Raw genomic sequence first — 14,298 nt, 5'->3', positions numbered from 1 at the left:
GACATCTGAGTGAAAAGACTCCAGGTAAGATTAACAATAGATTAAACATAGTAGAAGAAAGTATTAGTGAATTTAAAGATAGTAATAATCTGACACGAAGTAGAAAAAGATTTTTTTAAAAACTAAAACAGTGCACGGGTAAATTTTAGGTCACCTTCTAGCAGCCTCTGTGGAACTAAAGTCCCCAACACAGAGAATGGGGAGGACAGAAAAAGATATCTGAAAAAATAATAGCTGAAAGATTTCCAAATCTGATGAAAAACCACAAATCCAAGACGCTCAACAAACCTCAACCACAAGAAACAAAACAGCATCAGTTCAGTTCAGCTCAGTCATGTCCGACTCATTGCAGCCCATGGACTGCAGCATGCCAGGCTTCCCTGTTCATCACCAACTCCTGGAGCTTGCTCAAACTCATCCATGGGGTAGGTGATGTCATCCAACCATCTCATCTTCTGTCAGCCCCTTCTCCTCCTGATTTCAACCTTTCCCAGCATCAGGGTCTTTTCCAATGAGTCAGTTCTTCCCATCAGGTGGCCAGAGTATTGGAGTTTCAGCTTCAGCATCAGTCCTCCCAATGAATATTCAGGACTGATTTCCTTCAGGATGGACTGGTTTGATCTTGCAGTCCAAAGGACTCTCAAGAGTCTTCTCCAACACCACAGTTCGAAAGTATCAATTCTTCAGCCCTCAGCTTTATGGTCCAACTCTCACATCCATACATGACTACTAGAAAAACCATAGCTTTGACCAGACAGACTACAGCATAGCACATTACAATCAAAATGCTCGAAACAAGTGATAAGGAGAAAAATCTTATAAAAGCAAAAAGGAAAAAAGACATGTACTGAGGAACAAAAGATATAAAGATGAGATTTCTCATAGGACACAATGCATGTGAGATGCTGGATCAACATCATTAAAGGGCTAAAAGTAAAAATGTCAACCTAGAACTCTATCCAATGAAATCATTCAAAAATGAAAGCACACAAAAACTAAGTCATAACCAGTATCTGTACCAACAAAAGCAGAAATGTTGAAGGTTAAAAGACATCCTTTAGGCAGAAGGTGAATACCAGCAGCAACATGTTACCTACACAAATTAAGGAAGAGCACAGGCATAGTAACTACATGGGTAAATACACAGGACTTTAATCATTAAAACATTAACAAAAAACAAAACACCCCACCTACTGTGAACACCATGCCCATCAAAATAACAGTTTGTCTTTAGCAATGTTCTAGGAGTCTTCAATCTACTCTTCTGGGCTCTAAGGCTGGTAGAACAGTATTTATTCCCTCTTCTTTTTTAGTCTAAGTTCTGCAATTTCATATAGAACGTAATTCTGCCCAAAACACAGGCCTACAGAATCCAATTTCACATACCAGCATGTGGCTTGGTACTAAATATTTATACCAAAGACTCTGAACAGAAACCCAATTTTACTTTACATGCAATCTGAATAAGGCAGAAAGTCACAAACAAGCTTTCACATATCTAACAGCAGATGGTATTCTCATAAATACTTGGTAAACTAGCACGTAAGTAGATGATTTCTATTTGAGGAAGATCAACTTCTGTCAATAGCAAGGCAAACCAAGTCCTCCCTCCAACTATCCTTTCTAAGGCTCTGTTCACCACTGATAAAGACATCCCTTAGCTACTATCTGCTGGTCTTGAGGAGCAATGAAACACTGAGTAGACAAGCCATTCTCAACAAGACTAAGGTAAATTCACTAGCATTAAATTTCATAGTCAAAATATAAACACACACTCCAGTTAATTAAAAAAAAAGAGCAGATTAACCCAATAAACATGTAGATTTATTTTAGATTGGTTTGGTACATGATACAGATTGGTTTTGCAGTTTTTAATGAACTGAAACAAATTTCTAAATACAGCAGTGTCTGCCTGTGCAACAATTATCTGTTAAGGTAAGATACGGGATTTTAATAGAACTACAATCTGCATGAACAAATCAGGTGAAAAATCTGAAAATGTTTCTATGTACCTTCTGGATTAAAAAAAAACAAAAAACAAATCATTAATGGCTCAAGATACTAAACTGCTCAAGAGGGGAAAAGGCTGTGAGTTCGCTCTAAGAGCTCTTCTTGTAAAATCTGATTCCACATTATGACTCTGTTAGAGCAGTATTCAAACCTACAGAGGATGAGAGGCTTCATCAGCTACATGTTCACAGAGATAGCTATAGCGTTAACATTAATGTGTGGCAAAGTATTCATATCTAAGTAAATGACAATTACACCACTGTAGCTAATTTTTACCCCTTTGGGAGAATGGAAATTCTGTGTATTTTCAACTGAATTTTGTATCTTAAAGCAATCACTAAAAGCTAACAGCCATGGCACCATAATAAAAATTTTTGTGAGGTACCTAGAATATTACTACTGAGGGAAACACAAAAATGTGAGGTAAGCCTACTTTTTCCCAAAAACCTTTGAAGCCAGAGATTTTAAACAATTAAGGCACTTGAAAACATTAGGTATATGTACAAATGTGCAAGTAAAACAAACTTTAGCTGTACCAGCAAGTAACAAAGAAACAGTAAATCTTCATTTTAAGAACCTTTAATTATCTAAATATAAGGAATTCTGGCTTATGAAATGGACCAAAGCAACTTGTCTTGTACTATAAAATATTGAAAACCAGTACTAAAATCGGCCCCTATTGGCTAAAGAAACTAAAACAAAACATCTTTATGACCTAGAAAAGCAAAAGTTCATTTTAAACTGATTTAAGCCCCTGAAACTAATCCAATGTGTCAAAGGCAGGGAAGAAATATCCCTCAACCTGAAAAAAACTAGTGCTTCATGAGGAAACTAAAAAATGAAAGTACGCATGCTTTTCCTACAACAGGAATCGAAACTAAGAAAGGCTGGGAGAGGAGAAACAAAAAGTTCAATCTGTTTATCCAGGGAAATTATCAATAAAAATTTAGTCATCTGATCAACTAAATTTTTTCTGAAATTATACTGCTCACATTTGCTATTTCAAAACTTAAAATGACTGTCTCATTTAAAGAGTTACTAACTGATTCTAAAATAATTTATTTCTTCCTTGCCTTATAGAAGTTACTTTTCAAATAAGCTCGGTGGAAATCTTTTTAAGGTACAACAGTGTTAGGATACTTTTTTGAAGTACAAAGGAAAACATAATTAAATCAACTTTATACTTTTTAACAGCCGTAAGAAAAATGGTGGTAGGTCCAACAGATGAAGGCTTTTGACTCTGCAGAACATCATTTAAGTTATTCAGGCTTGAAATAAAGTAGGTAAGTTTTCAATTAAATACTAACAGTATGGTATCTAAAAGCAGGTTTACTACTGCTCACATCAACAGTTACATCCGCAGACCAACTTTTCCCTTCATTAACGCAAAAGAACAAATCACCAATGTTTTTTTAAGTTACAGTCTACCTTTCAGTCTGTCTTTTAAGGCACTGTTCTTTATTTTCTCAATGATATAAGGTGCTTTACAAGTATGAACAATAACCTGCTATACTTTTCATGTTTTGTATCCTCTCATTTCTTTAAATCTGGAATGTAATTCCCTGTGTGGCATCTTTTTTCTAATCTAGAAAAAAACAACTGGTATCAAGCACAGAATTTTACTCTAAGGGTACTAAATTTATAAATTTATTCCACTTTTGAAACGATAGCCAAAAATCCACCTGATTGATGCTCATTTGGCACATTCTTCTCAATTCTGGTCACTAAACTACATCCTGAGTTAGGATGAAAATAATGCAGCTTTCAGGCTTAAAACAACTACATTTAAATTGCCAAAAGAGTCATGAGGTTGTCTGCGCAGGACAATGTTTTCCATCACTTACAGTTACATTTGGCATGTCAAGCAGAGAGAACACAATCCCACAGCAGCAGCCATGTAAAATGAAAGACAGCCACAAGGACGCATGCAGCGTACTTTAAATAGCCCCGTTGAGCAAAGTGACTGAACTGATTCTTCTTCAAGGGTGGTGCTCCTATATGCATCCTTTGAAAAATTAAAGATCCTAGAATAGCATCTTCCATGTGGGACATCTTGAAAGATAATATTTTGGTTTCAGTGAGTTACACGCCAGTCCTTGTTAATTTAGTGGGTCTCTTTACAGAGTGTGGTAGTTTCGTTCTTTAGATTTGCAGAATTTATAGAGAAAGAAAATTACAGCCTGCACACCCAAGACAAGGACAATTCCTCCGATGAAACTGGCTGCATCAAAGGTAGACTTCCGCATAGGTTGCATAGTTGGAGTTACAGTGGTATTAGTTGTACCTGGTTAAATGAGATAAAAGAAATAACAATACTTAGTAAGATACTCAGTAAGTCTCATGATCCTCTATGATAATTTCAAGACTCATCTGAGCCTTTCTGTCAGGTGTTTCTATAAAGTATTTCCTCTTATGTCAATAGCTTCCTAACTGAAGAAGACAACCATTTATCAATCCCACTCTTCATTCTATCTAACAACGTCAAGTGGTCAATGGTGCTAATATAATTTCAAATATGAAAAGGAAAATTTATTCTCTTGGCACATTATGCCCTGTGAACATATTAAGCACTTTTAAAATTTGCAGTTTCTTCAGACTACATATCTTAGTAATTGCTAGAGTAAATATTAGTATTTGTGTTTAAAATTCATACTTTGCATTTTTCTAAATTTATAAAAGGTAAATGAAAATTTGATTACAGGTTTTCAAATTACAAAAATAATCTTAATAAAGCCAAAAAAATTCACAGAATCAAAATTTTCAGTATTACCTAGAAGTAAAAAGGATGGCTATATTATCTTCAAACTGACATAGTCTAATACAGCATACAACCAATCTCCAACAGTAACCAGTATTTAATGTTTAAGTTATAAGAAATTAGATTTTACCTACAGATTGTACTAAAAGGGTTTTGGAAAACCATTACTATTTAATTCTAACATGTCACGCCAAATGTGATTACAATTTTAAAATGTATTAGAGGACTCTCAGCAAACCTATCCTTATTGCTTTAACAGCCTACTACCTTGGTCTTCCAAGAGATGATTTCAGTTCCTAACTATTTAAGAATAAAATTGGAAAGTGATAACAAATAGTAAAAGCTAACACTGCACACACGTCCTATCTCACTGTTAGTTTTAAAAATCACAATTACCTGACGTAGTAGCTGTGGTGGAAGTTGTAGTAGTGGAAGGCAGAGTTGTGGTTTTAGCTGGAATGCAAATGAAATGTATTAAAAACTTAAATTTCTCAATTATCTAGCATCTATCTTTTAAAAACGTAACTACCACTTCAACATGCTTCCAGTTGTTTTTTTTTTTTAACAGAATAAAGGCCAAATCTCAGTTAATGGTTTACTAACATATCTGCACATTCAGAACATTAGTTTTGAAGTGTATTCTAAAACATTAAGCAATCATAAAGTTGTATCTATGTTAGCATCTATGTACACAGTTAAATATAAAAATTTATATATACACCTGGATACAGTTTGCAAAAAGACACACAGGTGGGCAAGAATTTAGGTGAGGGAACTCTTGGTTCTTTCTCAATAATCTTGCTTCTAAGACAAAACCCATTAACTTAGTAAGTCATGGTAAGAAACAAATACAATTCAGTATTTCTTAAAGTAGCTATCAAGATTTGGCTTCTTCATTTCAGGGGTTTGGCAAACTTAACGAGGCAGACAGTAAACATTTTAGGCTCTGTGCACCGTGTAATACACAAGCAGCCAAAGACAACAAGCAGATGAATCCACATGGCTGTGTTCCAGAAAACTTTATTTATAGCCACAGGTGCCCTAAGGCCCTAATTTCCCTCGTCTAAATGATGTTAAGAGCCCAAGGGTAAGCTCTCCTCTACTGTAGCACATGAGTTCAAATAATTATCTGCTGGTGTCTCTAAAGAAATGCACACTCATGGGAAGAATAAGTTGGAATGTAAATACATTTTAGGAACTACAGCACTATGTTAAAAGAGACTTCAGACAGTATCAATACTACCAATAAACATTAGTAAACACTATGATATGTTCACACACTTATTTGTACTCCTTTCTCTGTCATTGTAAGCACTGTGGTCCCACTCTTGGTTGGATAGTTAGGTCATCTTTCATTTCTCCAAGCTATGAACATCTCACAGGGAAATATGTGATCTCCTCTCTGATAGGACGGATTCTTATACAGATTTCCTAGATTAGAGGGTATGGTTATTTTAAGACTCATAATCTGTTCAAAGTTTTCCTTGCTTGTACCTTCTGTGAAACCACAAAAAAATATACTTTATAAATTAAACATGTATCAAATCCTTTACAATACTAAAATACTATTACTAATTTTGTCTGACAACACTGGGAGAAAAAATTCGCAAATTTGCCATTTGTGTCTATTCACCCTCTGGACATGGCAAAAAAATTATTTTTTAATTTGCACTGGTTTCAATCTCTGAAGCACTAGAAGCCTACTACATAATGAAGACAGAGCTATGAGGTTTAATTTTTAGATACTTGTAGAAGTTGCACTCATTTTTAAAAATAGTTCTCTAGAATTACCACAACAGAATACCCCATCTGTGTTCAATCTTGCCTCTTTCCATATTATAATGCAAATCTCATCATGTCTACACACTTCAAACATACCAGCAAGGCACACAACGGCACTTCTCAGTCTGGCTCTTGACCTGCTGATTGTCGTGCTTAACTTGTTCTCATCTTGTTACTGGATACTCCAAATGCAACTGCCTGACTTTATTACACTCTTTCACCTCTCCTTCACATGTGCTGTCTGCCCTGCTCCACTTGGAAAGTTCCCCTCTTATTTTACCAGGTAACTTCAAGACTCAGTTACCCGAAGTCTACTCAACATCTCCAGGAAGTTGTCACCACGTATTACTTAACACACACACCTTTGTACAAATCCCACAACGCGCTGTGCTTCCTGACCTTTCATAGTTCCTACAAGAGACAAAATACTATCTTACTTCTGTTTTTATATCCCTGTCTTCTAACCTAGTACTTGTCCTGGAGTAGACGTTTTTATTCACTCTATTAAACTGGTAAAAATTTATACAAGGAGATAATATTTAATGCTGTTGAAGTGAAATGAGTCACTCAGTTGTGTTCAACTCCTTTGCAACCCCATGGACTGTACAGTCCATGGAATTCTCCGGCCAGAATACTGGAGTGGGTAGCCGTTCCCTTCTCCAGGGATCTTCTCAACCCAGGGCTTGAACCCAGGTCTCCCGCATTGCAGGCAGATTCTTTACCAGTTGAGCCACCAGGGAATGCTGTTGAAGGTGTGATTTAAAAACTTTTCAGTTTCTGGAAAGCAATCAGTATTAAGAGCCTTAAGATTATCATATCCTTTGACCCAGAATGCTGTTTGAATCAATCCTACCAGAGATGACACCAAGTATTTTCCTGTAAGATATTCACTGCACAGAGAATGAAAGATGACCTATCCAACTAAGAGTAGATGGGTAAAGTGCATACAACTACGTGTGCAGTAAGAAAGCAATTCAAATGTGCGTGGGCATATCAACCAATTTCCTAATACGTGTATTTATTAGGAATCTATATATATAAATATATTTAGTTAGTTCTGAGAGAACTGAAGACATTTTGGTGTACCTATGGATGACTAGAGTTAATTTCCTTTAGGCTTCTGTATTTCCTTAGTTCCACAAAATCCACAAAACACAGTTTTCAGACTCAATGTACAAAACTACAACCAATCTGTTCAGATTCAATGAACGTGAAACACTACAGTTATCTGTCTCTGTCACAAACAGTACATATTAATGTAATTATTGCAGTCCAAGACTAAATATGTCTACTCATCTTTAAAATTAAACTAATGATTTTTAGGTATTAATTACTAAAGTTACTCATCAACAGAAGTTTAAGAAACCCTCAAAGGAGGAGGAAAAGAGTCAATTATCTTATATTACCTGTAGAATTGGTTGGCGTTGGTGTGGTAGTGGGCACTATTTAAAAAACAAACATGTAAGTCAAAGCTGTCTAAAATATCATAATCAAAGCTGCTAAAATATAATAATCTATAACACTGTTTCCCAACCTGCAGTCATTTGAGTACTTTTACAATTTTTTCATTTTAGTACCACCTATGGAGGAGACAGACAGTTGCTCTGTCCCAATACCGGTCCTCCATTCTTTAGAAATAGCACTAATTTTTAGTGACATCCTCCCCTGCAAAAACATTTCTTAGTCTCCCCTGCAGCTAGGTAGCCATGTATAACTGCTAGAAAGCATCTGTAAGGTAGATACAGGTCTCTCACCTTCCCTTCCTCTTCCTATTGGCAGAAAAACTATCCTGATGGCTGGAACATGACCATTCACCTTGGACAATAAGGGCAAAGCCATTTCCGAGGAATGACACAGTAAAAGCATAGAGAGAGCCTGGGTCTCTAATGACTGCAGATGCTACTCTAGCCCGCTAGCTGCACTCAAGCCCAGATTTCCTTTACATGAGAGCCAAATTAATCTTATCAATTAAACCACATTAATTTGGAGTTTTGTGTCCTTGATGGCCAAATGAATAGAATTACTTATTCAATTTTTCCTTAACATATTTTAAAATTTTATACTCATTTCTAAGCAATATTATCATAAAATTACATTAAATACTAAAACTGTGCATTCATTTACCACCTAAACCATATTATGGACTCTATGTAGGGTATCACTGATCTCATACTAAGGAAAGTTTCAGTTAGAAAGTTCAAGTTGGGGTGAGGGAAGGGAAGGGGAAATGACTACTGAAACTAGTTACAGGTAGACTTGAACGGTTATTTACTCTAGAAAAATCTTTTATTCTACTTAATTATTAATATACCAAATTAAGAATTTGACTTTCCCATTAATTTATAATCTTTTCAGAAAAACCAGCTTTCATGCAGGAATTTTAACTATTTCCTGGGCAAAGATGAAAGGTTAAACCATCAAGTTTCTCAAACTAAAATACAGAGAACAGATGAATAAAGCAGGGATTCATTTAATCACAGCACAAACTAAGCTGACTGTGATAATCACCAGTACCATAATAAAGAAAGTGACCGAACAATGTTGTTCAAGCCTGTAAAATGCAGCAAATAGAGAGGGTCTAAAATTCAGTGAGTATATGGAAGAGGTTAAAGAAAAATAGAGGAAGAAATACCTGTACTTACAGCATTCCACATTATGTACCACCAAACGACTAAATCAAGCGTCAATGCAGTGAGTATGAATATGCTATTCAGATCCAAATTTCTTACAAAATAGAATTATGGAAATGCTTCAAACCAAATATTGAAATAAGGTTTCCTGAGGCAATGATCTTCCTCATCTCCTCAGATACCAAAGTGAACACTTACCAGAACAGAATCCTGTGGTATTCACCACCTTGCAATCACTAACTGTTGAATTATCTGAACAGTAGCTTTTACCTGTTATGGGGAGTGAGGGAGGTGTGGGATGGAGGAAAAAAAAAGAATTATCAATTACTCACTTATGTTATCTCTGACTTTGTTACTATGCTCCAGAGTTCCTCCCCAAAATAGAACTCAAGTACAAACTCTCTAGAAGTCCACAAATACTCCATTATTATCTTTTCCCCATTGTTTTAAGTACTACACAGGATCTCTCCAAACACTTTCTAAAATCCACATGAATATACTGAACAGGTAAGTCCAAAACACACAGACCTCAGAACTGTGGTACAACGAAGGTTGCTAGAATTCACTAGAGGGCTGAGTCAGTAGGGAGAAGTGCTTAGAAACTAATAAAGGCTTAGTAAACATGGGAGGTGCCCCAGAGCAGCAGCTCTGTTCCAGACCTCTGCTTTAGTCTTCTACACTTTCTAAAACTGCTTTCCTGGATGGGAAGATGTGTAGCAAAAGAGAAAGTTTTCCCCAACATGTTCAGAGGGGAGGGGCGCATTCTTAAATTCCATTTTATGACCTAAAGAAAAGTGACCCTATGTAACAAAAAAGTTAATTCAATTCAAACTTAGGCTAATTCCTTATTTTTAAAAGAGATTTTTAAACTTTCTTACATAGTGATATAATTTCCAGAACTCTTAAATTTTTCAATGAAGAATAACAAAGTTTAATACCATGTAGCTTTGGATTTTTCTTTACATAAAAAGGAAACCTGAGAGATTATTTTACCAATAAGAAAAAAATTCAACCATCTTACATTTGCATAAGATAAATATGGTTCAAACATTTTTCAGGGCCAACAGTTTTCAGGGGAAAATCCCATAATTTCCTTTCATGGCTAATTTCAGTGTACATTTAACCTAACCACAAGGTCTAAAATTTCTCTTCCTTTTAAAGCTATTGAGCCTTGATTATCAAGTCTAAGAAATTAAAGGGGAGAGCATGGGAGACAATAAAAGATTTTAGGGGGAGTATTAAGCAACTGATATTTTAAAGGAAAACTATTTGATTTGCAAAACAAATAGTGCCCACCATCCTAAATGTTTTACATTTCCAAGTGTTCAAGAATACCTTGCAGCAATTTTTTAAAATGTTAGAACAAAATAATATAGCATTCTCAAATTTAAAGCAAACCCAAAGATTCTTACCTTTACATTCTACCCAAAAGCAGGTAGCATTACCATCAACACAGGAAATACAACTGTTTCGGCTTCCACAGATATCTAGGGGTGGGAGTTAAAATATATAAAATCGATCAATTGGTATCTCATTTTGAGTCTGTACTACTTATCTTTGTTAAACAACAGCAAGCACTGCATACATACCAGACTTACTTATTCAGAGAAATAGCAAACCTTTATAACTCATTCATAGATGAATGGATAAAAATGTGCTACACAATAGAATATTATTCAGCCATTATAAAAAGAAAGAAATCCTGTTATACGCTAAAACATGGATGAACCTTGAGGACACTATGAAGAATAAAATTATCTGGTCACAGAAGGACAAACACTGCATGACTCTACTTACATAAAGTATCTGAAACAGTCAAAGTCTGAAGCAGAAAGTAAAATGGTGGTTTGTCAGGGGCTGGGAGAGGGGAATATGTTTGCTGTTCAATGAGTGCAAAGTTTCAAACAAGATGAAAACTTCTGGAGATCTGTGCTTATAGTTTATTATGGTACAGTACACTTAAAAATCTATTAAGAGGGCGTCCCTGTTGGTCCAGTGGTTTGGAATCCACTTTGCAATGCTGGGGTTACTGGTTCCATCCCTGATCAGGGAAGATCCCACATGCCTCAGGGCAACTAAGCCCCTGCATCAGAATGGCACACCTAGAGTCTCTGAAACAAGAGAAGGCACCCCACCAAGAGAGGTCACCCCCGCTGGAGGAAACTAGAAAAAGCTGGCACCTAGCAGCGAAGACGACCCAGCATAACCAAAAATAAAGAATAAAAATATATTCTTTAAAAAACCTATTAAGAGGGTAGATCTTATGTGTTTTTAAACCAGACACATAAAAAACCAAACTATAGTTTACTAAAAAATTCTTTCCAATCATTATAAAAGACTTATGAAACCAAAAGGCAACTCAAGAGAAAGGGGGAACAAAGCACAAGCTAGTGTTAACACTCAACACTTCATGGTACCTATCTAAACAACCCCTTTGTGCACAGCCAACATTTCAGATGCTCAGTTTCTTGAGGCATTTTTTAAAAAGAAAAATATTGGGAAAAAGGCTGTTAGAAGGCCAACACTACACACCGGGAAATCACTGCCCCCAAACATCAGATGTGAAATGGAATTAATAGTAATAAAGATTTATTATAGGTTGAACCCAAGCTCCGATGATGTCTATTCTGAAAAACCTGAGATCATAAAACTCACAAATGATCCACGCTTTCCGGGGTTTTCCATGAGAGGATAAGAGACAACTCACCTGGAGGGGACTACATTCACAAAATTTAACAAGTTAGCATGGTCTTTGTCAATAATTTAAGCCAAACAGCTCTGAGACAGAATACTGAAGGCGGCTACATACAATTCAGTGTCTGGGCTCTACACATTTTCCTAGAAGCTAGGTGCCTCCAAAAATATTCTCATTTGCTTTCCCCCTGCCTAAAAAAGAGTTCTGCAAAGAGGAACTGCATTTCAATATTTATCAGAAATTGGAACAAATACAGTACTTTTTTGGGGGTAGGAGGAGAGTCACAAAGTAGAAATAAGTTCAGAGGTTTGTATACACCTGAAAAACGCTAGTTGTTTAAAATCTTTTGTGCTTGTCATGAATGGTTGGTTAGCACAGTGTGTGTTACTTAAAATGAACTAAACTGCTGCCTTTCAGACTACAGTTTATCCAACCACCACTTAACAAATGAGACTAATCATCTCCTTTAAACTCATTTCAAAATACACAAATGCAATTAACGTATCTCCAAACCTCTCTTCAAACACACACACCCTACCAAAAAAAAAAAAAATTCTAGGAGGAAACCACCAAAAGAGCACAAAACAAATTCTGCTCTATCATCTTGGAAATAGTGAGGTTAGAATCTCCAGTATTGTACTGCAATTTACTTTCCTCATTAAAAGATGTTTACAATCTTTCATTATATATTTTATTTAAACCCCTATAAAACACAAAAACTAGAGAAGATATTTTCAAACAGATCGGCCTGGAAAAATTCTTACACTGCAGCAATTCTTAGGTCAATATATTACTCCTTACCCAGTATTAACATGGATAACCAATCAAACTGGACTCTTAAGTTTTAAATATCTAGGGAGGGTCTTCACTTGATTAACTCAAATTTATCTCCCCCTCTGTTGAGCGTGTTGTCATGACATTGCCTTTTCCGCCGTAAGACTCAGCTTACGTTTCAACCAGTCCCCAAATGGAGTCAGAGCTTAACAAAAGGTCCCGACCGGGTTCTGAAAAATCGATAGACCTGGGTTCCAATGTCAGCTTCACAATCTCTAAACACAGGATTCTAGTGGAATTATTTTATCTCCATCCAACTTCTAGGTTTCACCACTTATCTTCCAGTTTAGCCTAGAATACTAAGAGATATATGCGAAACAGGGGGTACACAAATAGGTACTTTCTCTACTTTGTACACATCACAGAGTATAGTTTTAATTAATTAAATGCTCAAAATTCAGATATATCCTGCGAAATCTATGTAATTAAGTCCCAAGCGACTAGTTTTTTCAGACCCAGCACTGAGACACCAGCGAGTATTTCTGTCTCCCGGCGTCTCTTTCCTTCTTTCACCAACTTCGGGAAAAACCTCCCTTCGAAAAGACGACCTGGATTGCCCGGGTGGACACAAACGAGTAACCTCGGGGAGAGGGAGTTGGGTCTCATCGCCAACTTTGGAGGAGGTCGCCTCGCCCCACAATCAACCTCACTGCCGCCACCGCAGAAGGAAGCCACGTCCCCTCTTCAGAGCCTGAAGCGAGGCTGGGGATTACGAGGCGCTTTTAAACAACACCTCGGAGCGGAACACTGTGGGGTCCGCAAACAACCCTACGCCCCCGAGGCTCCACCAACCCTTCCAACCAGGGCACTCCGCAACCGCGGCCACCTCGGCCCGGCCCCAGCCGGACTCGGACGGGCCGCCATGTTGCCGGACCGCGGCCCGCCCCGGCCCCGCGCACCACACGCAGGGAGGGCGGCTCGGCCCCACTGGCGGGCGGCGAGCGCAGAAAGCCCGTTGGGCCGGCGCCCACCTGGTGCTGGAGTGGTGACCGGCGGCGGCGTGAGAGTCGTCGGTGACACCGGGACTGTCGCGGTGGTGGGCGGTGGAGACGAGGGTGTAGTCACGTTCGGGGCCACGGTGGTGTTCCTGGCCGCTGTGATCACGCAGAGCGCGGCCAGGCAGCCGACGGCCAAAAGCAGCGGGCGAGAGAGCCCAGACATCGCGGCCTCCGCGCTGGCGCTAGAGCGAAAGCTGGGACACCCTGCGCTGCGTCCGTCGCCCCGTCCACTGCAGCGCCGCCTCCGAGACTCCGCTCCCCCAGCGGGATCGCGCCGGCGTCACATGAGGGCGGCGTGCGAAGGCGGGGCGCCGGCGATACCAAGTGGAATCCTCTGGGAGGAGGGGGATGGAGGAACCGAGAGGAAACCAAGGAAAGGTTTTCTCTCAGGCGACTGTATTGGCCAATCAAAGCAACTGGCCAGATGCAGGAAACTCTTTTCTTTGCCCTCAGGTTGCCACACAGGGCGCGGCCGGGCTTTTCTCGTTCCTGCAATAGAGAAGGATCCCACCTCGACTCAGATGGAACAACCTACATGACGTGGCGACGACGTCCCCGAGAAAGACTTGCTAGGCCCCATGTGACCTCTGG

At 38.2% G+C, this 14,298-nt stretch overlaps 1 protein-coding gene across 3 annotated transcripts; it reads right to left on the bottom strand.

Annotated features, from left to right (window-relative positions):
- Window positions 1-1,276: 1,276 nt before the first annotated feature.
- On the bottom strand, window positions 1,277-13,946 carry CD164 (CD164 molecule). Of its 3 annotated transcripts, XM_068985098.1 has the most exons (6): window positions 13,681-13,946; window positions 10,593-10,667; window positions 9,379-9,450; window positions 7,957-7,992; window positions 5,165-5,221; window positions 1,277-4,294 (listed from the first exon to the last, which is right to left on the bottom strand). In XM_068985098.1, the coding sequence occupies exons 1-6, from the start codon at window positions 13,868-13,870 to the stop codon at window positions 4,128-4,130; spliced, it is 597 nt and encodes a 198-aa protein (XP_068841199.1). In that variant the 5' UTR covers window positions 13,871-13,946; the 3' UTR covers window positions 1,277-4,127. The 3 variants fall into 3 exon arrangements, with proteins under 3 accessions (XP_068841199.1, XP_068841202.1, XP_068841200.1); XM_068985101.1 differs by lacking the exon at window positions 5,165-5,221; XM_068985099.1 differs by lacking the exon at window positions 7,957-7,992.
- Window positions 13,947-14,298: the final 352 nt, after the last annotated feature.

The sequence above is a fragment of the Capricornis sumatraensis genome, chromosome 13 (assembly GCF_032405125.1).
Source record: "Capricornis sumatraensis isolate serow.1 chromosome 13, serow.2, whole genome shotgun sequence".
NCBI lineage: Eukaryota > Metazoa > Chordata > Mammalia > Artiodactyla > Bovidae > Capricornis > Capricornis sumatraensis.
The sequence above is the reverse complement of the archived record's forward strand: the minus strand, read 5'-3'. Positions and strand labels throughout refer to the sequence as shown.

Excerpts from the sequence above, each read along its gene's own strand:
- CD164 (XM_068985098.1), bottom strand. The coding sequence starts at position 13,870 with ATGTCTGGGCTCTCTCGCCCGCTGCTTTTGGCCGTCGGCTGCCTGGCC. Across the intron at positions 10,668-13,680 it reads GGTCACCACTCCAGCACCAG|ATATCTGTGGAAGCCGAAAC; the intron begins GTGGGCGCCGGC and ends TCCCACCCCTAG. Across the intron at positions 4,295-5,164 it reads CACCACAGCTACTACGTCAG|GTACAACTAATACCACTGTA; the intron begins GTAATTGTGATT and ends TCATTTAACCAG.